Genomic DNA, 25,048 nt, shown 5'->3' with positions numbered 1-25,048 from the left:
TTTGCAAAGTCAAGGGGCAGTACCATAAGAGTTGGCATGGACATCTTGTTATGCATTTCATGGAATCAATCACAAGAGTTGAATCAGAATCCCCAGTAAAACACATCCACACAGACACTTAACATTTTGAAAAATTGCAGAAGGCTTCATAGGGCAGCAAGACACAGGAAGAAGCTAAGCCACAAGCTGTACATCATGTCAAGTCTCTAGAATGCACCAGGTGCGTCCCTCATGCTGATATTCAGGCTGTTTCGCATTGTTCTTCGACCGACTCCCATATTGCCCTTGGTCATCATGGCAACAAACTCTCCATAGTCAATGCGGCCGTCCTGGCAAAACAGAACAAGGTTAGACTAAACATCAATGCCATTAACTTTGTATTATTACTAACAGAACCATAAGCATTGATTAATGAAGCATCAAATCAACTACATTGGTCGGCAATAGTGTAAAACATGTCTATCCGTATTGGTGAGTTCAGTTCCAGTTCCATTACAAGTTTCCATTGATACTACTTGCATTGGTTGTATCCTATAGGTTTAATTAATGAAGGTAAGTGAGTAAGAAATAAATAAGGTACGCCATGCTATAATATTTATGTACTCATGCAGTTTGGAGGTTACTCATGTAGCCTAATTAACATAAGACTCACATTGTCCTGATCTGCTTCATTAATGACATCATCAAGAAAAGCATCTGGCATGTTATGCTCTTTGCAAGCTTGCTGCAGTTCATCCACTGTGATGTAGCCACTACCATCTTTGTCAAAGTATGAAAAGGCTGCCACGAGATGTTCCTCACGCTCCAGCTTATTGAGATGCAATGTTGCAGCTATGAATTCTATATAGTCAATTGTCCCGCTGTTGTCGATATCAGCCTAAATGAATCAATGAAACAAAAGAAACATGTAAGATTCTTGGTGTAAGAAGGCGGCCAAGTGTGAAACTCAATTTATAAGCCTTTAAATCAAATATGCTTAGTTGCTAGTCCACTCAAGTTTTTTTAAAAAAGGAACTTTCACGCATACACGTCATGTAGCACATAACATAAGGCATTAAGTTGTTGCTGCTTTCAGATGAGGAAATATTAGTTGTAATCCTTGCTCAGTGGAATATCTGAAATTTACAGACGCTTGCTTTGCAATGTCACAGACAAAAGGAAGAAATGAAAAGGCAAGATGTCTACTGCAATGCATCCTAACCACAAATATGTAATAAAAACTGGTCATACATAAGTTGAAACTGCAACCAATAATGGATTTACATTTTAAGTAGCCAGGAATTAGATTCTTGATGAAGTCGCATATAGTATTATGAGCTGGCAGGAGGTAGCTTCATGCTGTCAAGTCAATTAACAGCTTATACATGACAAAACCAAAAGGAATTATTGGAGGATGTTTGATCTTAAGGTCAACACTAGATTCCAGGACCCAGGTCGTTGAAGCTAAAAATACAAATAAGCATACCAAAAGGTTTCAATTAACTTACTGCATCCATAAGGTCACGAATCTCAGTATCCTTTAGTGTGGAGCCATATTTTCTCAATCCTTCTTTTAGCTCATCATATGTAATTGCACCACTGTTATCCGTATCCATGGTCTGGAACATTTCCTTCAACCCAGCAATTTCCTCCTCTGAGAGGCTCTCAGCTATTACCTATTAGAATAAACATATATAGTCAATTAAAGCAGCATTGCACAAGCAAAAAATCTAGAATACGGCACAATCCGACCCATCAATACTAGGTAATATGGATCCAATCAGATAAGTAATCTGGTGGATTAGGTGACTATCAGTAAAGATGTCCTAAAAGCCATAGATTGCCAGGCAATAAAGATAATTGAAAACCATTGGAGCGGTATTGCATGAACTAAAGGAATAGTTCATGAACTATTGTGGTACTATTTCTGTATGCACGAACCAAAATGCATAAAAAAATCATGCGATTGCACTTACTCGTAAAGCCATTTTCTTCAACTTATTCATTGCAGAGAATTGTTTAATGCGAGATAAGACAGCTGGATCAAGTGGACGGTCAGGAGCTACTCCATGATCACGAATCCATGGATGACCTGTCCCCAAGTTCAAGTGTTATCCTTTTATCCAACAATTGCAAATACATCAGGTGAATGGATGCATTACGGTGTCAGAGACATAACACATCAGTAGTATAAAGTGATGAAAGAAACTAACATAGAACTTCATGTGCTGTTAAGCGTTCTGCGGGGCGGGGATTCAGCATTCTCCTAATAAGATCTTTTGCGCTATCAGAAATCACAGGCCAGGGATCAGAATCAAAATCAATAACACCTTTCAATACGGCATCAAATATTCCTTGCTGTGTTTCTGCATTGTATACATTGGAAAAAAAATGTTAGCCTGCGGTCAACACGGATAATTACAATAAACATCCTAAATAACTGAAGGCAAAAATATCAAATATGTACCTGCCCAAAACGGGGGTACACCACTAAGTAGAATGTAGAGAATGACACCGGCTGTCCATACATCAGCTGCTGGTCCATAATTTTTGCACAAAACTTCTGGAGCGACATAATATGGGCTACCAACAACATCGGTAAAAACTTGACCTGAAAGAAAAGTAAAAGAAAAGGGAAAAGTGTCAAGGATGCAGAGAGCATGACTAATGGCTACAGTAAATTGATGAAGCAAAAAAGGATCTGTGTAGAAGTAAAACACAGCATGGTACAGAAAATTTCCCAAAGATGTTCAAAATTATTGCATCACTACTAGAACAAAATGTCAACTATGACAGCTTCCATCAGATCCAATCATCCAACTGCCACTCAGCTATGAAATGCTCGTTGCTGAACTTGCATTTTCGACGCTTAACCCATTAATTTATGTTGCCACTACTTATCTTGAATGGCAAGTATAGGCAAGTAGCTAGCTGCATTTATTTCCTGCCAATCTACACCATCGAATCAAACTCAGAACTTATTTGTCCTGTGAAACTCACTATTGCAACGTTAGCTAATGTTATTACATGACAATCAATACAGATTAGTACTTGTCAATCCTTTCTGTTTCAGTTGCACGATAACTCACTCCAGGAAAGCTACTGCCGCAAAAATTTCACCTACAATCATGGATTTCATGTCCTACAAGCATGTGCGTAAAACAGAGCTAACGCAAGCACAACTGTACAAGCTTCAGTTTCACTTTTACCGTGATTAGTAACACATCCAGTGCACAAATTTCAATCGTTGACTGAAACAGCATGTCATAATAATTTAAGTAAGTTTGCGATTCAGCTCACCAGGCTTGAAGAAGACAGAGAGCCCGAAATCGATGGCCTTGAGCGAGAGGTCATCGTCCTTGTTGGCGAGCAGGAAGTTCTCGGGCTTGAGGTCCCTGTGCATGACCCCGAGCGAGTGGCAGGCCTCGACGACCCCGACGATGATCCTGGTGAGCTCGGCGGCCTTGCGCTCGCTGTAGTGTCCGCGCTGTATGATCCGGTCGAAGAGCTCGCCGCCGGCGCAGAGCTCCATGACGATGTGGACGTAGAGCTGGTCCTCGTACGCGCCCTTGATGGCGACGACGTTCCTGTGGCCGGAGAGGTGGTGCATGATCTGGATCTCGCGGCGCACGTCGTCGATGTCCTCCTTGGTGATGAGCTTGCGCTTGGAGATGGACTTGCAGGCGTAGTCGACCCCCGTGGCGAGCTCGGTGCAGAGGTAGGTGGTGCCGAACTGGCCCTGGCCGAGCTTGCGGCCCAGCGCGTAGAGGTCGCGGAGGTTGGGGGTGGGGTGGCCGAGCACGGAGCCGAGGTCCGGCGGCGCGCCCGCCCCGCCGCGCCTCATGCCGGCGGCGGGCGGGGCCGAGGCGTGGCCCCCGTGGGCGTCCGTGGTGGCAGGCGGCGTGGCCGGGCGGGAGGGCTTCTTCGGCGAGTCGTTGGCGGCGGCGCCGGCGCTGTACTCGGAGTCCTGGCGCTGCGACGCGGCGTGCTTGAAGCTGTGCAGGTACCTGGATCTAAGGGAGCCGCCGCATGCGTTGCCCATCAAACGACGGGGTGGAGCCGCCGCCCCTGGCGCATCAAGCTCCCGGCGGTCGCCCGCTCACGGAAACGCTAGCACAAGCGCCAACGCCGCAGGCGGAATCTCTGATCTGGTGTTGTGGTTGGGTCGGGGAGGCGGGAGGAGAGAGACTGGGCTGTGGGGTGCTCGTGGATTTAACGGTGAGGACCTGGACTAGTAGGAGGCAGCTGCTGCGGCAGCTGGTGCCTGCTGCTTCATGGCGGCTTCTCCCTTCTCTCTCTCTCTCTCTCTCTCTCTCTCTCTCTCTCTCTCTCTCTCTCTCTCCTGCCGCTCCCTCGGCTCACGTTTCCTTCGGGGAAAGCGAACGCGCGCACGCAGGCGCAGCTCGCACGCTCGTCTGGATTGGTCCCCTCCCCGGTTCGGATTGGACGCTGGGTGGCAGTCACTGGTCAGTGCGTGCGACGACGACAACCAGCGGCAGCGCGAGCGCGAGCGAGCGAGCAAGCAAGCGATCGGGCAATCGATGATGCGTGCGGCCGCGGGGGAAAGGGAGTCGCCGCTGGGTCTATGCGTCCGGTGCGCGCTTAATTATTCGCGGCGTGCCTTTGGATTTTTGCGGGTGCGCGGTGGGGGAAGGTGAGGCGCGGGTGAGACGAAGGTCGGCAGCGGCCTTCGTCTGTGTCCGTCCCCGCCCGCCTCGGTCTCGGCGACGAAGCGGACAGGTACACTGAACTCGACCTGAGCCCCAGCCGGGTGCGGGTGGTGTGGTGGGGCTCCGCCGCTCCGGGCTCCGGCGTCCGGCTCGGGATGGGGACCCGCGCTGCTGGTGAGAGAGAGATGGGGAAGGCAGCCGTTCGCGAGCGAGCCGCGGAAAGCGCCCAACCGCTGGCGTCGTGGCGTTTTTGTCTCCGAGGACGGGCGAACGTGCGCCGTGAGCGGCGGCGAAAAAAAGGTGAAGAAAAGGTTAGGTGAGCGCCGTCGCCTGGGGCCTGGGTGTCTAATCCTTCCGCCTCTCGCTGGCGTCTGGGACCCAGACCAAGCGTGTCCCCACCTGTCGCGACGCCTAGGTTCCTCTTCCTGTTGCTTTGTCCGGAATCAGAGATGAGCCCAGCTAGATACACCGGCAGTCTAGCACACTGCCTGCGAAGGATAAACCGATAAAGTGAAAGCAACCGCTGATCATAGTAGACGGGGAAAGGAATTCCACCACGAGGAAGGGATGTTTCGTGTGCACGAATCCGAGCGTTTGACCCCGTCCTGACGGGGCTGAGAGGAAGCTTCTGCGGGAGCTTATCATGTGAGCGAGAGGACGATCCATTCCGCTGCATCATAAGCCCTTATTTACTTGGCGAATTTGGGAGGTGCCAAATTACTGTAGCAACACTGTAGCGTTTCGTTTGTATTTGTGAATTATTGTCCAAATATTGACTAATTAGGCTCAAAAGATTCGTCTCGCAAAGTACAACAAAACTGTGCAATTAGTTTTTGATTTCGTCTACATTTAGTACTCCATACATGTACCGCAAGTTTGATGTGATGGGGAATCTTCTTTTTACATAGTGCCAAAGTTGGGAGTTTTGTGGGAAGTGAACAAGGGCTAAGATCGGTCCGTGCAACCACTTGGTCCAAAGAAAATCTGTGCCAATGTACGTACTACCTGCCACAAAGATCATTGTGCATTTGTGCTGACTTGACCTGCACCGTTGACTGTGCTAGTTTAGGCTTCTAGCCGTACCACTCGTGCTCGTGCCCGTAACCATGTAGATAATCCCTGACGCCATGTGCCAAAATAAAACTCGCCCTTTCTAATCTGCTGCCATATTTGGTCGCAAGGTTTCATTACTGAAAGCTTCAAAATCCAATTTTTTTTTAAGAAAATAGTTCCAAGTTGTTTCATTTGCATCACCCTGGATTTTTCAAGTTATATCCTTTTCTTTCCTGCGTGTCTATTAGCAGGACTATTTCCACTTCATCTCGTTAAAAAGCTGAAGTTTTATTTCTATGATACACGTGGAAGATACAATCGTATCATGACGACATTACGCAGGCTATGAAAAGGTGGGCAGAATTTGTTGCAACCATGCAGCTTCTCCGTACAGTTGATGCACAACATATAAAAATGAAGCCTCTAACATGTTTCATCTTTGTTTCCATTCCCTGCCTTGGGAGGAAAGGCATGGGGTGGGGGCATTTGTCCCCCTAGTAATATTATAACATATCATACGATAGTTTCATGAAGACTAAAAAATATATTGATATGATATTTTCATGAAGATTAATAGATATATTGGGACTAATCGGAAGCACTCGCTCTGTACCTCAGCTACCAACCAGCAAAAGTAACCTAGTAATAAGCAGCGAGCCTCTGCAGCAAAAGAGTCATCGCAATGCTAAATTGTGCTGTTGTGTAGGTGCTACTACATGCATGCGTTATAGCCAATTGACTAAGCCGTGGTGTTATACGGTTGTACGCAGCACAAAATGTGCACCCTCGTTACTAGAATAGCACATCTCTCTTTGCGGCAAAGTCTGAAAGTAATGTTAAGATGGAGCCAAACTGACTCATTATGGGCTAAATTTAATTTTTGACTCATTTTACAAGATGAAAATTCGTGTGCACTATAGATCTTGTTCCCACCCTTAGAACTCCTCTGACAAGGTGACATGCTTAATCTCCTATGCCAAAAATCAAAAGACCATTTAGAACAAAACATGCGTGCACAAGTAGCACAAACCAAGTCAAACGCCATGAAACAAGACCATTGCCAACCTTACTAATGCCAAATGCAAATGCCTTGAAATTTATAAATTGTTCCCAACTTGAGTCCCGTTTGAATCCACAAGTTAAATTTTAGTTGGCTAAATTTAGCTGCTATGGATCCAACAGGACACAGCTAAATTTTATATGGCTAAAGATTCCTTTAGCTAGTTGAGCTCAGCTAAAGTGATAAAAGATCAAACTGCCCCTCCACCTTTCTCAGGAAAAGTATTTAAAATGTGAGTGAGGGAAAGGATAGACGAGTACGTTTTCAACTATCATTTAGCTAGAGGATCCAAACATCCCTAGTTAAACTTTAACTAGCTAAACTTTAGCTAACTATAAAAGGTTGCTAAACTTTAGCTAGCTAAGTTTTAGTTGGGTGAATTTGATCGGCATCCACTATCGGCAGCATGATTTGCCAGCTAAGATGACACACTGCAGCTCTTACTAGAAGTATCTCCATGGATGGAGGCAGTAGGGGAGCCCTAGCCCCTAATGCTCCTGTAACTCCACTACTTAGAACTACAATTTTGCATTCAAATGCCATAAAACCTTATAATATATTACCTCTATAATTATAATATATTATCTCTATTCTAAATTATAGGTGATTTCAATTTTTCTAGGCACGTAGCTTCTACTATACACCCATATTTATTAGGTCGAGACACATAAATAAAAAAAATTATATATCTAAAAAATTAAAACAACTTATAATTTAAAATAGAAGGAGCGGTACTATCCCCGCTCAAGTCACCGAATCATTCAAAATTTATCTCACAAAATATGTTATTGTATCTTTGGGACAGCTAGTCTGCTAGTGGAATCATTAGCATTAATTCCATCCCAACTTGATGAGTGCATCCATGCAGGTTAATTATATATGTGTCCGGATGGGGTGAGTGCAATAATTTATCATACTTTTCTGGAAATACCTCCAATAAATAATGAGTAGTACGAATTTTTAGAGTGACTTTGGTCCTGTTTGGATATCCACTATTAAAGTTTAGCAACTGTCACATCGAATGTTTTGATGCTAATTAGGAGTATTAAATATGACTAATTACAAAACTAATTGCACAGATGGAGTCTAATTCGCGAGACGAATCTATTAAGCTTGATTAGTCCATGATTTGACAATGTGGTGCTACAGTAACCATGGCTAATGATGGATTAATTAGGCTTAATAGATTCGTCTTGCGAATTAGCACAGGGGTTCTGCAATTAGTTTTATAATTAGCTCATGTTTAGTCCTCCTAATTAGCATCCGAACATCCGATGTGACACTGCTAAAGTTTAGCACAAGTATCCAAACACCCCTTTGACCCCTTGATAGAAACAATCCTAGATCCGTCCCTGATTATCTCGATTTGCCAAACTTTAACGGCTTTTTTTCGTTTTCATTATTGGTGCATTGCAGCTGCCAGATATTCACTTTGTGCGAAGCAAGAGACCGTATCGTTGTCTCTGTTTTGCCCTTTCGTAGGAAGTACTTCTCCGTTCTAAGTTGCCTCTGTTTTTCTCTTTCGCAGGAAGTACTCCTCCGTTCTAAATTGTAGATTATTTTAATTTTTTATTTTAGATATAGTGTATGTATAGGTGCACAATAACATTCCTGAATTAAAAAATCAAAACGAGGAGCCTTTTCATTGCTTTCCTTCCCGCGGCGCTTTCGGCAACTTTTAATCTTTCCATGATTACCCAGTCACTACGACCAAGAAAAGCCAGGCCATGGCTGACGGACGCCGCATATTTTCAGCACCCCAAACTGGACGAGACTTTTCCGTCACCGCACTGGACGACAACAAAAGGTACCTGCTGGTGCATTGGCCCCTGCCAGATTCAAGCATGTCTCGCCGTCTCGGCACATCCGCGCGCGCACCCAGGAATACGCGCGTGATCCCTTTCGGATCAACCGGTATATGCGATGCCGGCGCAAAGCGAACGATAAAAGAAGTTGACCTGGAAAAAAAATCAGCAAGGACGTTGGCTGCTCGCGATCGGCTCCGGCGGCTGGACTGACGGCGATCGCTGGCACATGCGCAACCGCTCAACTGACGGCAAGTGGTGTAGACTGTAGAGCAGCAACGGGAAGCAATCATCTCTGCAGAAGTGCAGAGCCAAACGTTGGCTTGGCGCGGCATGTCGCCGCTGATCAGATAGAGGGTGCCCGGGAGGCGACCGATCTGTCCGTATCTGGGCCCCCTGATGCCGTGATCGTGGTCGGCGCCGAGCACATGGTGACACGGGTTCACGCTGCATCGTATGGCGTCAACCAACGGTTGGGAGGAGAGGAGGTCTCGGCCGAGAATGATGGGCAGCAGTTCGCGAGCGAAGCCGTGTTCAGGCTTCAGGCCGTGGAATCCGGCCGGGGAAAGATCTGCGACGTTGGTGACGTGCCGGGCTCAAGTTGCGAAAATGCTTGTCCGGTGGGTGGGTTGAACAGGCCAGGCAACATGGCCCTCTCGTGCGGTTGCACGCTCGATCGCATCGCATGTGCGCGGGGGAGGGAGGTCGCTCCAGGGCCTGTTTAGTTGGGAAGTTGGGAGTGTCAAAGTTTGCATTTTGCTATAAATGCACGACTCTAGTATTTCGTTTGTATTTGTGAATTATTATCCAAACATTGACTAATTAGGCTCAAAAGATTCGTCTCGTAAAGTACAACAAAATTGGACAATTAATTTTTGATTTCGTCTACATTTAGTACTCCATGCTTGTACCGCAAATTTGATGTGATGGGAAATCTTCTTTTTTATAGTGCTAAAGTTGAGAATTTGGGAGCACTAGCGGGCACGGCACAGGGGAGCGGCATCGGGGGATGGACGCGAACAAAAACTGCAATCACACCATCACTGGCGAGTGACGAGTCGCTGTCGTAGCCAGTGATCCACGCGTGTTCCCGCAGCTGCGGCGGCCTTTTCGTGGTTTACGTAGGAATCGGGGACTCCAACGAAGCACAACAACTGTTTTGCTTGATGGAAAAAGTGCGGACCAGTTGTAACTTGTAATGTGACGGCATGTGAATCACAATGATGAGACGATGCCGAACACGTCTCCTATCTAAACGAGGGGGAAATTGGAACCGGGTCCATGACCGTGAGACTAAGGGGGTGTTTGGATAGCAGTGCTAAATTTTAGCACCTGTCACATCGGATGTTTGGACACTAATTAGGAGTATTAAACATAGTCTAATTACAAAACTAATTGCACAACCCCTAGGCTAAATCGCGAGACGAATCTATTAAGCCTAATCAATCCATCATTAGCGAATGGTTACTGTAGCACCACATTGTCAAATCATGGACTAATTAGGCTTAATAGATTCGTCTCGCGATTTAGCCTAGGGGTTGTGCAATTAGTTTTGTAATTAGACTATGTTTAATACTCCTAATTAGTGTCCAAACATCCGATGTGACATGTGCTAAAATTTAGCACATGCCTTCCAAACATCCCCTAAGATGTGGCGTGCACGGCTGCTGCACGAAATTAAGGTTGAGCTAAAGTTTAGTCCGTATCACATCGAATCTTCGAAGCTAATTAGACGGACTAAATATGAGTTAATTATAAAACTAATTACACAGCTGGAGGCTAATTCGCGAGACGAATCTATTAAACCTAATTAATCTATCATTAGCAAATGGTTACTGTAGCAGTACATTGTCAAATCATAAACTAATTAGGTTTAATAGATTCGTCTCGCGAATTAGTCTCCGTCTGTGCAATTAATTTTGTAATTAGTTTATGTTTAATATTACTAATTAGTATCTAAACATTCGACGTGAACTAAACGGGGCATAAGGATAGTGACAGTAAAGTATCTAAAATTAAACCATGTAGCCTATCCCATCCCAGGTCAAGTGCTGCAACCGATTTGTTCCAAGCCATAGCTCCTACCAAGTTGCGAAACGTCCTAATCCACCACCCGAAATCTGCAAGTGGAGCGCTGATCATTCCGACGCTGGAAAATTCATGGTTGCAAAGCAAGAAAATGCCCCGGTCTCTGTCCAAGCATCGTGTGATATTCACAGCCGGCGCCTCTTCGATCACATATAGTCCTGCAGAAAAAGGGATAGAAAGAAGATAGGCTGTACTGTTACACAGCCTTGGTCGCTCTCGGAGGAACCGTTGGCAGTTCACTTCTAAGACCGGGTTGTATACTTGTATCTGACGAACGGGTCAACAAAAGCAGCCGGTTTCAGACACTTCCCTGCGACGATGACGAGAGGGCCCGTCGCCGGCGGCTCCCCTACGACACCCGGCGGGCGCGCGCGAGGAAGTCAAAGCCCTTCGTGGAGTTCGGCGGATAGCTGACCGGCCGTCGAAGTCAACCCCGCGAGCTCGGCGAGGTGATCACGCAGGCCGTCAGCCAGCAGCACCAGCAGCTCCCTGCAGTCTGCAGCGCAATAATCACTCCGTCAGTCACCTGGCGCTACCAATCTCGTGGCTTGCTTAGTTCGGATCTCATCGACAACAACTAAATGTGAATTAATTATAAACTAATTGCATAAGTCGTGATTAATTTGCGAGACGAACCTATTAAGCCTAATTACCTAATTAGTTCATGATTTAATTAGGTTTAATATATTCGTCTCGCGAATTAGCCTTCATTTATGCAAGTAATTTTATAATTAACCTATATTTAATACTTCTAATTAGTATATAAATATTTAATGTGATAATGATTAAACTTTAGTCCGTGAAACTATACGGGGACGACCACGTGACGGGAAGAGAGAGACTGCGACGCCTCACCTGGGATCATGCTAAAGTTGTGCAGCGACACGGCGGCGAGGACCCTGTGCCGCGCCGGCCGGGAGGGGGCCAGGCACTGCTTCAGCCGCGGAACGAGCGCCGAGAACGCGGCGAGGGACGCGTCCGTGTCCGTGCCCGTGTTCGTGGCGTCGTCGTCGAGCGACGCCGCGAGGGAGCGGCTCAGCCACGCCGCCGTCGCCAGGCAAGCGGCCACCAGGTCGGCGTCGGGGGAGCCCAGGCACCTGGACAGCGCCTCCAGGAACGGCCTCCTTACCCCGCCCCTGCCGAGGAGCGCCGCGGCCGCGTGCCTCAGCCAGGCCTCGTTCCCGGCTGCTTCCTTGTCCTGGGCGGCCACACACGCACGCACGGCAGTAGGAGCTTCAGAAACTGTTCGTCCAAGTGTCAGTGTGGCCGTGTGTGCTGGCATGGAGTACCTGTGCGACAACATCTGAACTGGTAGGGCTGGCACGAGAGCCGTCGACGAAGCCGGCTTGTTTGAGCATCCAGTCCTCAACGAGAAGGTCGCCTGAGAAGGAGAAATACCCTGCCAACAGCAGCAGAGCTTTCCGAGTGCCCGGCACGACATTATCCTCGGACATGCAGCGTCTCAGAGAATGTGTGATGATCTTGGCAGCCTCTTCTCTGTAGATGCTGTCTTCGTTTGGCTCTACCTGCAATGCATTTTCAGGACTTGTAAAAGGTAGTTGAATTTGGAAAAATACAATGCTTTGAACAGTTTTCTGCAGACAAAATTCCAGGTAGCAGGCTAAGGGCAACTGGAGAGTCGCCTTGGGTGGCATACTTATTATTTTTTAAAGACGCACACGCACATTAAAGTTTAAACTTTATAATCTTTAGCTAATAATTTAACTATCAACTTTTCTTTATAATATAAATTTTATATGGTTGAATTTGTAATCAAATACACGGTACAATGATCATAAGTTTATAAGCATAGACAATATAGTACAAGATAAATTAATGGTTAAATTGTAATTTGGAAGATCGTGCCAAGTGATATCATATTTTATAATTAATGGTTAAATTGTAATTTGGAAGATCATGCTAAGTGATATCATATTTTATAAATACAAGCGGAGGGAGTAAGTCAGAGACTCAAACCGGGGCGTATGCCCCTTTCCGTCTAGTAGTTTTTTTAATATATGAAGCTAGCAAACAAACAACACGAGCTGTCTAAGCACCCATCCGTAGGTTTTCATGGGCTGTGACACTCGAATTTTTTCCCACCATACAATCCACGCCCAAAGCTCCTCCAATCAGCTGTTCCCAACTGGCCTCCACCACCGGACAGGCCTTCCACTAGCGACCGTTCCTGGCAATCCCAAAATTCCCAACTTCAAACCCGAACCTCCCAACCTCGAACCCTAAGCAGCACAACACCTACCGGTAACCTCGCCGGAGAGCATATACCAGAGACAGAGGAGAAGCTCTTTGGGAGCTTGGATTGGCAAGCGTTGGTCGAAGTAAAAGTCAAGTGTGGAGAGCCCGAGAGGCGAGAAACACTCGCGCATGGTATAGCAATCTCATTAACGGACATTTCATAGAGGAGGAAATGCAATAGAACGAAACGTACGGCAACAAGAGATGCACATTAAAGCTGCATACCAATGCATCGAAGTGCAACAGGAGAACAGCAACTGAGGCTTGATCTTGGACCGGCAAGCTCCGGAGATGCTCCAGTAGCACATCCATTGTCCGCATGACGACCGACTCTGTTCCCAATCCACGCAGGAGCAGTTCAAACATTTCCCTTCTGTAGAAATTAGAACGTTGAGAATTGGGATCTAAGAAGGCAGGACATGCATGTACAGAAATATGCTTTTTGTCACATCTTGAACAGGAAACTGCACCTTCTTAAGCAGGTCAGCTCAGTGAGCAGACCAGCTGCAATTCTCCTCGCTGAACGCACTTCACTATGGAGAAGCCGGAGAACACTTGAGCCATCGATCTTGATAGCCACGTAGTTCCTGCAGCTGCCTTCAGCCCTGATGCAAAACAGCAGGTGCTCGGCTACCCTTTGCTGCTCATCTCCTCCTCCTTCCTGAAACTCGTGCAGGAGAAAGTCGATACCACCGATCGCCATCAGGTGCCTTGCCTTGTCAAGCTTTTCAGACATGTCGCCGGCTGAACTGAAGACCTTGTCTATAACTGTTACACTCAGCTTCTCTTCAAGCCCGGTGCTTCCAGAGACGAGATTCTTGCAGCGTTCGGACTTCCAGCCATCTATCAAGCGTTTGAGCACACGGTTCGTGTCTGGAATCGACAAGCTCAAGAGTTCTTGGCCTGTGAAAGGGCACGTCCTGAAGCCTCTCTCTAGCCACTGCACTATAGCATGCCGCTCGAACGTTTGGCCTGTCTCGATTGTCACGGGATTGTTGAAGATCTGCCGCGTCAGCGGACAAAGGAAGTCGCTGGGAACGGTGGCGAAAATGGAGAAATGGTTGCCATCTGCGTCACTCTGGAGTGGCCCTTCACTGAGAAACTTACACGAAATGGCAGGGGTTCAGTATGCTATTGCGTGGAAATTTTGAAAAATGCTGATAGTGCATTTGTCCGTACCAGAACTCGAGCGTTAGAAGGTCGATGGCTGACATGTCAGAAATCGGACGATAACTTGTTGACGCATCCGATTCCTTGATCGGTTCATCTTCAACCTGATATTCAAGTACAAAACTTGTCAGAAACTTTCGGCTATCTCATCGGGAGAAAAAATCCAGAGGAAAATGCTAACCTGTGGTTCAAAGGTTTCTTTGGCTGAGTTGTTAGTCGTAAGGACATTTCCTTCTACCTGCAGCGCGGGAGTGTGGCTCCTTGCTTCAACAGCCTCGCACTCATAGAAAACGCTCTCTGCATCTGCCGCTATGGCGTGTACCTCGTCTTCCTCCTCGATTTCCTCAGATCGCTGCATTGTGCCGTCGTACGCAAACTTGGCCGGACTCGAACCCCCGGAGCTGAACACGACGTCCGAGCTGATGTCGTACGACGTCGACGCCGAGTACCTCGGCGCGCCGGCATGAACGGTGCTGGGAGGAGCAGGAACACCCGGGAGAGCCATGGCGTCCGTGCGCCCCAGCAGCCAGTCCCTGTAGTAGCACGCGAGCGCGCGCGTGCCTTCGTCCACCGCGTCCGCGAACGTCTTCTCCACCTCCTTCGCCCTCTCGTCCGAGCTCGCCGCGGCGGACTCGCGGTCGCGCCACGCCCGCAGGTGCGAGAGGCCCGGGCGGAAGAGCCTGTCCCAGAGCGCGGGGAGCAGGAGCGTGCGCGCCTCGCGCGGCGCCAGGCAGAAAGCCTCCAGGGAGTGCACGGCGGCGGAGTGGTCCCGCCTCTGGAGCGTGGAGACGGCAGACATGTAGAGGTGCGCGCACGCCGCGAGGCGCGGGTACGGGACGCCCGCCGCCGCGGCCACCGCGTCGGCGTCCCCGGATTCGAGCGACGCCGCCTCGTGGAGCTTGAGGGACGCGCGCTTCAGGTCGCGCGGGTCGCGGCCGCCCTCCCTGGCGGCCCGCTCGACGGTCTGCGCGTGTACGCGGAGGTCGAGCACGGCGCGGTGGTTGGACTCGCCGAGGCACGACGCGCAGCCGGCGCGCAGCGTGGCGCGGAACGCCTCGTCCTTGGCGAACCGCTTCATGGGTCCCGCGGCCAGGGAGATGAGCGCGGTGAGCGCGGACTCGTCGAGCGCTGGCACCGCGGCCGCAGAGGCAGACGCCGCGGTGCCCCTCCTGCCGCCAGCGCCACCGCTGTCGCTGTCGCCCTTGTTGCTGTAGCTCCTCGCGCTCGTCTGCGACGCCGACAACCTCCGCGTGGCGGTCGCGGCCCGCCGCTCGTCACCGGCAGCGTCCCTGTCGCCACCGTTCATCTCCCTCAGGCGGCTGCGGGCGATCACGTCGGACTGGGACCGCGCGGGCTTGCCCGGGCGCCGGTTGTTGAGCGGCATGCTCGCGGCTCTCGAGGACGCCGGTGCCGAGCCGTCAGACGACCTGCGACGGTTCTTGAAGCCGTCAGCTACGAGCAGGTCGCGGAGCAAGGACGACGACGGCGGCGGCGCCATTGGTGGGAAGGAAAAGGAGGACGCGATCGAAGCGACGAGGTGGTGGTGGTGGCTCGGCTACGCCATGCGGTGGCAGTGGAGCGGAAGCATCGTTCGTTGTTGGCATGGTACGTGACAGGGGCGACGTGGTGAAATGCGCGGAGGGGGACAGCGGGGAAACGGTCTCGCGGGACAGGGTGTGCCAAATGGGGCTTTTGGCGGGCAGCGCCTCGCTCCGGCTCTCCGGCGCCGGCAGTTTTAGATTTTTCTGTTAAGTTTTTCTGACCGTATCAATGGTTGCTGCGTCAAAGTGTCTGTGCGTCAGTGCCCATCACATCACGGCTCAAATTATGATCACCGTCCCTATCCCAATGGCGTTTACACTTTACAGTGAATCAGTCAGTGATCATGCAGTTGCCGTTTACTGGCAGGAGGCAACAGTGAATCTTCTGGAAGGTATCTTGCAGAGAGTGGGAGGTGCGGATACCGGAGGAGATTTTGGATATGTCTGTGGAGTGGTCCAAAGGAGAGAATGGCAGGATGCAAAGGTCCGAGGATGATGAGGTACAGATCCAGGATAAAGGTTGCAGGCTTGGACTATCGAGTTTGGCAAACTGCGACGGTGCCAACATCGGTTAACCTTTGTTTACTGCAACAACAGTCACGCTCAGCGTCATGCTCACGTATAAAAAGAACTGCTCAAGGGAATTGGTCTGCCCCCAGCAACCCGTACAGTTTTTCCCCCTCTAGGCTCTACTACTCTGCTAGGATTTGTTATTTGTATATTGACACATTGGGTCACTGCCATACAGGGGGAAAAAAAGTTCTTTGAAAGGAACATACAGAGAAACTTGGCATTGTATTGGCAGAAGTAGCAGCCGTGACATCTGCAGAAGTAGTATAGTAACCGAGGCAGAATTCGGTCATGAGGCGGACTGTTGTGCTGCCGTACCGGATGCCGTCCCCGGCGAGGCGGCGACTTCAACAGTTTGCCATCATGAGTTCAGTACAGCGGGGGCGTGGGAATTTGCTTCCAGTTCGCCGTTCCTTTTTTTCTTTTTTTTCTTTTTGGTTCGATCGAGTACCAAAGCTGATGTATGGGCTATTTATGGGCCACATCGCAGTCGAGTGTTTTGTTGCGCCGCGGATTCTTTTGGCCCATGCTCCGACCGCGGTGCCGCGCAGCCCGTCCTGCTTCATGTGGGCCGTGCGAGGAAGGGCATAGGCCCGACCTGCCTTGTTCTTTTTGACTGGGCCTGATCTGCACTAGACATCAATACATCTACATCATCATATAATAGTCGACCCCCTAAAAAAAAAGCATATAATAGTCGAGGAATTTTAGAGGATTAAAATACTATAGGAAACTCTATAAATTTTTCTATATTTTTATTGTATTTGAAATGCCTTCGAAAATGGTTTTGTGCCTATCATTTTTCCTAACACGGTAGGCTTTGTACTAGATTCCAGCATTCGAGCCGGAAGGTAAACTACTCGGTTTCGATAGTATCGATGAATGCCTAAGTATTACAGTTCGTCAGTGGGAGGTAAATAGAACTTGATTTCTTCATGGAGTACTCCATCGGTACGCAGAGAGGCTCCCCTCAAGTGAACCAAGATCTTGTTTAGTTGTCAAAGTTTGGAGGTATCAAATTACTGTTACAGCACTGTAGCACTATAGCGTTTCGTTTGTATTTGTGAATTATTGTCCAAACATTGACTAATTAGGCTCAAAAGATTCGTCTCGCAAAGTACAACAAAACTGTGCAATTAGTTTTTAATTTCGTCTACATTTACTACTCCATACATGTACCGCAAGTTTGATGTAATGGGAAATCTTCTTTTTGCATAGTGCTAAAGTTGGGAGTTGGAAGTGAATTAAACATAGGGCCAAGTGATTACTGGTTAGCAAAAGAGCTCCTTTCATGTCATCAGCGGAGTGCCAACTGCCATCCGTTTTACCCCATTGCTCTCTGCCGGCCTAAATGACCCTCCTCGCTTATCCCCTTCCTCTCCACGACTCCACCTCGCATCCGTTGCCTATCGATCAGTACCTGTTCGAGTGTTGACGCATGCATGATTTGCGGAGTCGGCCACGTAACGTGAAAAGACTGCGAGAGGCGGCAGAGCCTTTGGTGCGGTGACCTCTGACTCCACTCGGCTCTCGATGCCTTTCCACTTTCGAACCCCACTGCCCAGCAGCAGTAACTTCCACGGACTCACACATCCCTGACCGCACTTATCTGAAGAGCCGGAGCATCGATTCCGAGCTCCACCCTTATCAGGTTTTCTCCTCCGCATGAGTGGGTGCGCGCAGCTCTCCGTCGTCCCCGTCAGTCGATGGACAGGGAAAAGGCGAGCGGCCCTCACCTAAAAGAGGTCGCGGGGCACGGCTCGCTCGCCTGCACGGCCCTCCACCAATCTGGGGACCGGAACAAGTCAAGCTGGGTGGCTGACACCTGACAGCAGGGTGTGCTGTTGACCTAACCGATCGTTCGCAGCAGCCAATGGCCAAATTGGTCCGTGCTCTGATCTGAATTCCGATGAAGTCGCCACGGCGAGCCCTCGACGCCCCGGCCTGCTGCCTTCAAGTGATCGGTATCAGAGATCACATTTCCAACATGAAATTCAGGTTAGTGGCCGAGAACCAAAGCAGCTCAGCTCATCGGTCCTCACCACATACAGTATGGTCGATGTAAACATCGGCGACAGGGCCGGCCCTGAGGGGGGGCAGGGGGGGCGGCTGCCCTGGGCCCCCAAATCCCAGGGGCCCCGGTGTCAAGTAGCTGGACGTCAGGTCAGGGCCCTCCGTCAGGTACTCAGGTGCCTTTAGGCCAGCCTAAAGCTCAAGGCCAACGCCTAGATTGCCAGGCTAAACAAGTAAACATAGACTATAACCGAGACACTACTCCAATTGGTAAAACTTTTTCTCGTGGGCCTCTATATAGTGGCTGGTACGAATTGACCTGCCGATTACCTTCGCCTGTTAGTAGATTGCTCTCGAGTACCACTCCCGTAGCGCCACCGCCACACGCGCGCACTCGAGTACCGCAGCGCCGCCCAGGGCTGCCGCCGCACGCGTGCTGCGCTTGCACTCCTGCCGCCTGCGCGCGTGATCCCTGTCGTGCCGTCAAGTTGTTCCTGTCCTGTTCGACTGCGTCGGACGAGATCAGACTGTTCCTGTTCGACTGCGTCGGCACCCAAGTACGCTACTGGATTGCAAATTTCCTAATTCTCCGTATCATTAATTATTAATTCATTATCACAAGTTATTTAATCTCAACTGATTTATAATAATTATGGGAAATATGAACCAGGCTGCGAGAAAAGAAAAAGGAAGAGATGTGTGGATGAGTTGATAGAATCACAGGGAGAAGCTATAGATAAATTTGGCAAGAGTTATCAAGGCCCTGCGAGGAATACGGGCGCTTCGACGAACCCAAATGAGTTGGCAATAGTTGTTGCGGATGAACCAATAAAATGTTAACACCAACGTCGATGATGACAATGTAAGTGACTCTAAGAACACAGTAAACGCATCAGGTGCACATTATGCATCATGAGAGGTTAAATGGTTTTGGCAACATTATGCATCGAGAAGAACTTGTTGGATGAGATTGACATCATCCTTATCATAAGTGATTTTGCATCGAGAAATGTTAAAAGAAACTTTTAAGGTAATATGTATAAATAATTTGATATAAATATTGCTTTTAGATATATTTAAGTATTAATCGGTAACATTTTATATATATTTGTTATATTGTTTATATGAAAGGGTCCCGAGTTTTACTTTCGCCCCGGGCCTCCCAAATCTCAGGACCGGCCCTGATCGGCGAGCCAGCCATTCGTTAAAGGCGACGCGACGGGTGATCTCTGGCCGGCATACGATCACCAGCGAGAAAGCCCGGGAGCGGGGCGCATCGTGTCACAGGTTCCCAGTGACGCGAACTGTTTGACTCATCTTTCAACCTTTTTTCCCCCCTGCATGCGCTTTTTCATCTGTAAAGCGAGGATATGCTATCCATCCCCTACGCGCTTATCGTGACGCACCACCCGTGTAAATTGTAATGCAACACCACGGTTCGTTCTTGGTCTGAATATATACACATATATATAAATACTCTTGTTTATCTGCTGCTGATGATGAAGTGATGCCTGCAGCTGCATTTTCCAGAACACCTTTGCTCTCTTTTGCACCTCTGGCTCCGAGAGAGTGGGACGGTTGGGTCGGCTAGCTCAGTGTTTCTGTCAACTGTCATGCCGAGCTTTTTCTTCTCCGGAGCCTTTTGGAGCTGTAATCGATTGCTTTACGCTGCCTGCAGCTGTGCAGGAGTGAATCACCTGACCCTTCCTTCGGCGATCCCAGAAAGGATTTTCCGTATAGGATAAAAAGGGTCGTGTTTTTTGTCCCCAGAGAGACTGAGACCTCAGTCTGTGAATTGTGATAAGACCTTTGGCGTTGCATTTCAGAGCTGGCGAAAGGCTCGTTTCAACCAAAATAAAAGGGGAAAAAAAGAAAAGATAAGCGAGGTCAAAGACACCTGAGCCAATCGCGATCAGGGGCCGCGCTTTTCTTGCTTTTTTCCATCGCCCTTTTTGCACTTTTTTCAAATAGATCATAAGCTTGTCTTGTTCGCAAATTACCTGCAAACCCAGGGTGGTTTCCGCTAACGCTTGTATAATAAAATCGGTACGGGCACCCACTAATGCACACTCAGCGGAGCGTACGAGCGCCGCCTCGCTTCGCTTCCCCTTCCCTTCCCTTCTGCCGCTTCGAGAGCTCCCCGTTCCCTCCCTCCCTCCGGCTCCGGCCTCGCGGGTCGCGATCCGAAATCCGACCACCACCGGTCCCGAAGGCGTCTTATCACAGACACAGATCTCCGGCGGGTTTGGTTTGGTATGCCCCCGGAATCCGGCAGTGCTCCCTGCGAGGCCGCGCCTCTTGGGGTTCTGCTCCTGTGACTTCGCCGCCGTTTCTCCCGTGCAGATTGCGCTTGTTGACTGAGGTGCGAGAAGAGGAGACAATTTGTGGCATCTAACTAGGCACCTAGCTATTTCCTCCGCATTGTTGTACTATGGAGCTAATGGTCTCATCCTTCGCTGCTTTTCAGGTGGAATTGGGCGATGGTTGGTGTGCAGTAGGCAAGGCAATCGCCTCCTTTAAGCGCAACTGTCGAGTTGTTGGGCGGGGAGCGAGGTGAGGAGGAATTTCAGGGGCGAGTCCAGGAGGGAGATGAAGGATGTGGCCGTGGCTGGAGAGGATTGCGTCCGCGTGCTGGGACCGGGTCCGGAGGTACGGGCTTACGAGGAAGGATGAGGAAGACGGCGACGCCGGCGCCGGTGCCGACGACCTGCTGTGGTCGCGGGACCTCGCGCGGCACGCGGCGGGCGAGTTCTCCTTCGCCGTCGTGCAGGCGAACGACGTGCTGGAGGACCACAGCCAGGTCGAGACGGGCGCCGCCGCCACCTTCGTCGGCGTCTACGACGGCCACGGGGGCGCCGAGGCGTCCCGCTTCATCTCCAACCACCTTTCCGCGCACATCGTCCGTACGTCGCCCCCCTCTCCACATGAATCCGACCGGTTTTACTCTCTTGGGCTCCGTGAAATGCTGCCCACTGGCTTTCAGATCGGTAGTTTGGTTCGATTTTGATAGTCTTGGAATATTAGCGTTGAATTGTTGGGGGTTGGCTAGATTGATGCCTTTGTTATTTTTTCAGAGCTGCATGTGCAATAATCTCATTGATAAACTGTATTTATTTATTTTAAAGAATCTTGTTGTAGGTGCCAATAGTGGAATGACCATTTTATCCACGGATCATGTCTTAGTGACTTGCTTTGCACATCTAGCGTTGTATCATGGATTTAATTGGGTAAAGAAATGGGCTCTAGGTCTCTAACTATTCTTTCATTCGGTGTGTCATGGTGATTGCGGACTGGGGCCTTGTACTATCCTGGTTGTTTAGAGTATTGATCAGGTCGGAATATAAATTAAAGTGTTCCCGTTTATCTGTTCAACTACATGCTTATGTCATGGCTGTGAGTTTACTAGTGTCAAACAGTAATTGTTTAGTTCAGAGATTACCACATCATACATAACCCACTTGCTGTTGCTATTACTGTCAAGTACGTTTCAGACAACCCACTTGTTCTGTTTTGAGTTGGAAGAAAATATTCTTAACATGCTATTAACTTACAGGTCTTGCACAAGAACATGGAACAATGTCTGAGGATGTTGTTCGAAACGCCTTTTCTGCTACAGAGGAAGGCTTCATGTCGCTTGTGCGCAGGACACATTTGATAAAGCCTGCTATGACTACTATTGGATCCTGCTGTCTGGTTGGTATTATATGGAGAGGGACACTCTATCTGGCTAATCTTGGTGATTCTCGGGCAGTCGTTGGCTGTTCGAACGGACCAAACAAGATTGTTGCTGAGCAGTTAACAAGAGACCACAATGCTGGCATGGAAGAGATTAGGCAGGAGCTTCAGTCTCTTCATCCTGACGATTCGCAAATTGTTGTTCTTAAGAATGGTGTTTGGCGCATCAAAGGCATTATACAGGTAGGCAGCATCTTATTGTGACAAGTGTTGTACTAATGATGCTTGCAGGTATGCTGGATAAATTAGTGAAATCAAAGTGAGTTTTAACCCTGTTATTGTAGTGACTGGAAAGAGCTAATGTTATACTTTGGGTACATTTAATTGGAGACCAGTAAACATGATTGCTAAAAGTGACAACCAAAATGTGATCAATATGTTGAGAATTGTAGCATTTGTTCAGTAGTACTCCTGTGTTATACCATCTGAGTCTCAATTATTTTTCTGAAAACTTGTTCGAACATTTTCTCTCTTTCTGATCACATTTTATTTTTTTTCTGATCCACTCTCTTAGGTTTCAAGGTTACATTTTATTTTATTTCTTTCTGATCTATTCTCATAGGTTTCAAGGTCTATAGGTGATGCATACTTGAAGAAGCGAGAATTCGCTCTTGATCCGTCCACAGCTCGTTTCCACCTCTCTGAACCTCTTCGTCGGCCTGTTCTCACATCAGAGCCATCTATCTGTTCGAGAGTTCTTAGTTCACAAGACCGGTTTTTGATCTTTGCGTCAGATGGATTATGGGAGCACATCTCAAACCAGCAAGCTGTCGAAATTGTCCACAATAGTCCACGAGAAGTATGTCTTTCTTCTCTCTCTCCTTTTGGGCTTGAACTTGCAAATCTTTTTATATTGTTCTTTTGCTGATATATATTACTCTTTTTGTGGCAATGCTTAAATGTCTTTCCCTTTTTTCTGCAGGGTATTGCAAGGAGATTAGTACAAGCAGCTCTAAAAGAAGCTGCAAGGAAGAGGGAAATGAGGTACGGTGATATTAAGAAGCTCGATAAAGGAGTCCGGCGCTACTTCCACGACGACATCACGGTGGTAGTCGTCTTCATCGATCACGAGCTGCGGCAGGAGGGCCCTGCCTCTGTTCCTGAACTATCGGTTCGTGGTTTTGTTGATGCTGGAGGTCCCTCCAGCTTTTCAGGGTTGAATGACATTACCTGACACGGTAAACCTTGTTTGTCTTAAATGCCTGTCGTTTTGATGTAATATTAGTTTCAGACCGGTATTTTGTAGTTTCATTATTCTGTTCGTGCATAGTGCTACCACTCTGCATATATTCAACATTTGGCCATATCGGAATCGCGTTTCATTCTGGCGATGCGCCGATGTCTGGCTACACTATTTCTCATTTCCCTTTCCCGTCCTCAAGAATAAGATGCAGATCAGCAGAGATATATGCTATTGCCAACTATTTTCATGAGATTTTGATCAGCTGAAGTTGGCACTTGATGAATTTTTACATGGGAGGTGAAACCTTACCAGGATGTATGTTCTTGCTACTTGCTAGTAGGTTGATTTGTCACTGAGGTGAATCCTAGCGTCCACTACTCTTCGGATTTCCTAGCACTTCTCATCAGGTGGTTGATGGTTACCGCCCTTTTGCTGGTTGCCCCGTTGGTAAGCACTTAATTTGGTGACAGGAGTTTCGTATCCTGGCTGTGCTACGCTGATGGAGATGAGTGGTACCAGCTCTTTTTGTTTGTTTGCTGCTGACGGTGTAACACCGATACGGGCATACCAAGATATGGGATCAGCTTAGAACCTTTGCGAAATGATTGTGCCTTTACGGTTTTAGACCGAGACCAGCAACAACGTCATGCAGTCGTGCTGGACCTGCTGGTTGCTCTAGGCCGTTTCGGCCAGTTCTCTCATGACACCGAATCGAGCGATCTCCAGGATATCGTACGAAAATCAAATCTGCACCAGATCAGCGGATCACGGGCGATTTGGGGTCGCGACGTACGGGTGCAGGGCGTACCCGCACGGCGACCGCATGCAGTCGACGCCGCAGGCGTGGCAGCGCCGCGGCGGGGCCGAGCCGGCAGCGGGGACGTCGGCGAGGTGGATGTCGGGGAGGTGGCTCATGTGCTGGTTTCCATGGATGGTTGAAACGTCATTTGCAAGGGTAGGCGCGCTACTCGCTCTTAGCTTTTGCAGTTACAAATAGCTGTTTGGAGGAGCAGGTAACCGTAAAACAATTTTTAGGAGCGGGTGACACCATCACCCATCACCCGTCCTTGGAAACAGTATCTTTAGAGGCGGGTGACACTCCTGCAACTGTTTTCAGCCACCCTGATAATAGATTAAAAATAAAAAAAACCAAAAAGGAAAAAAATCGTGCGCTGCATCGGCCACCGCGAGCCCTGTGACCCAGCCGCCGCGCCGTGAGCACCATGCGCTGCCCCAACCACCGCGGGCGCCCGTGTGCCGCGCCGCCCACCGTGAGCCCCATGTGTTGGCTGCCGCATGCCACACCCTACGAATACGACTGGCTCCTTCCAAGCTCCTTGCCATGGCTCTCTGCAAGCAAAGCATGCACGCATTCAAGTTAACGTTTAGAGATGAAGCAATGCAGCTACCTATGCATGCAGCTAGCACACCGCTGATGTGTAATCCTATGCTCTGCCTCATTTGCTGTCTGCACAAAACAGAGTAACAGGAGAAGTCAGTACCTACACCGTGCACTACCGCAGGCCCCGAGCGCTGTCTGACGCGTGCCCCTAAGGCTGCAGGGTACCGACTGCTGTTGCTTGAAGCCACCGAGATAGGAAACAGAGAAGAGAAGTGAGAGGAAACAGAGAACTGAGGGAGATAAGGTAGAGAGGGTATCCGAAGGAACGTTGGCCAAAGTAGTGCTTGGTTTGGATGGTGCAGATTGATGATGTGGCATATTGTTTTTCTTTAGCGAACTTATAACATATTTTTGAACTATTGAATAATTTAAATAAAAAAGTTGTCAACTACAAAATTTTAGATCTTGTCGAGTTTGATATAAAGTTTATCTTCATCTGAGGTCGTATGAAAAAGCTATGATTTTTTTTGCGTAGAACCGTTTCTAGGGGCGGGTCATGCTCACTGCACCTAGAAATGATTTC

The 25,048-nt window shown here is 48.7% G+C and overlaps 3 protein-coding genes across 3 annotated transcripts; 1 reads left to right on the top strand and 2 right to left on the bottom strand.

Moving 5' to 3' along the window:
* Positions 1-31: 31 nt before the first annotated feature.
* Positions 32-4,558, bottom strand: LOC117864237 (calcium-dependent protein kinase 13). Its single transcript, XM_034748268.2, has 7 exons — positions 3,280-4,558; positions 2,447-2,590; positions 2,193-2,345; positions 1,956-2,071; positions 1,488-1,655; positions 653-877; positions 32-329 (listed from the first exon to the last, which is right to left on the bottom strand). Exons 1-7 carry the CDS (start codon positions 4,019-4,021, stop codon positions 207-209), a joined length of 1,671 nt encoding a protein of 556 aa, XP_034604159.1. The 5' UTR covers positions 4,022-4,558; the 3' UTR covers positions 32-206.
* A 6,199-nt stretch (positions 4,559-10,757) lies between these two features.
* Positions 10,758-15,892, bottom strand: LOC117863144 (uncharacterized). The gene is made up of 7 exons (XM_034746741.2): positions 14,263-15,892; positions 14,091-14,185; positions 13,382-14,005; positions 13,137-13,284; positions 11,945-12,181; positions 11,511-11,853; positions 10,758-11,151 (listed from the first exon to the last, which is right to left on the bottom strand). Exons 1-7 carry the CDS (start codon positions 15,577-15,579, stop codon positions 11,036-11,038), a joined length of 2,880 nt encoding a protein of 959 aa, XP_034602632.1. The 5' UTR covers positions 15,580-15,892; the 3' UTR covers positions 10,758-11,035.
* A 4,375-nt stretch (positions 15,893-20,267) lies between these two features.
* On the top strand, positions 20,268-23,364 carry LOC117862574 (probable protein phosphatase 2C 43). The gene is made up of 5 exons (XM_034746067.1): positions 20,268-20,567; positions 20,673-21,108; positions 21,759-22,123; positions 22,503-22,739; positions 22,863-23,364. Exons 2-5 carry the CDS (start codon positions 20,802-20,804, stop codon positions 23,112-23,114), a joined length of 1,161 nt encoding a protein of 386 aa, XP_034601958.1. The 5' UTR covers positions 20,268-20,567; positions 20,673-20,801; the 3' UTR covers positions 23,115-23,364.
* Positions 23,365-25,048: the final 1,684 nt, after the last annotated feature.

Source organism: Setaria viridis, chromosome 7, assembly GCF_005286985.2.
Source record: "Setaria viridis chromosome 7, Setaria_viridis_v4.0, whole genome shotgun sequence".
Lineage (NCBI taxonomy): Eukaryota > Viridiplantae > Streptophyta > Magnoliopsida > Poales > Poaceae > Setaria > Setaria viridis.
The sequence above is the reverse complement of the archived record's forward strand: the minus strand, read 5'-3'. Positions and strand labels throughout refer to the sequence as shown.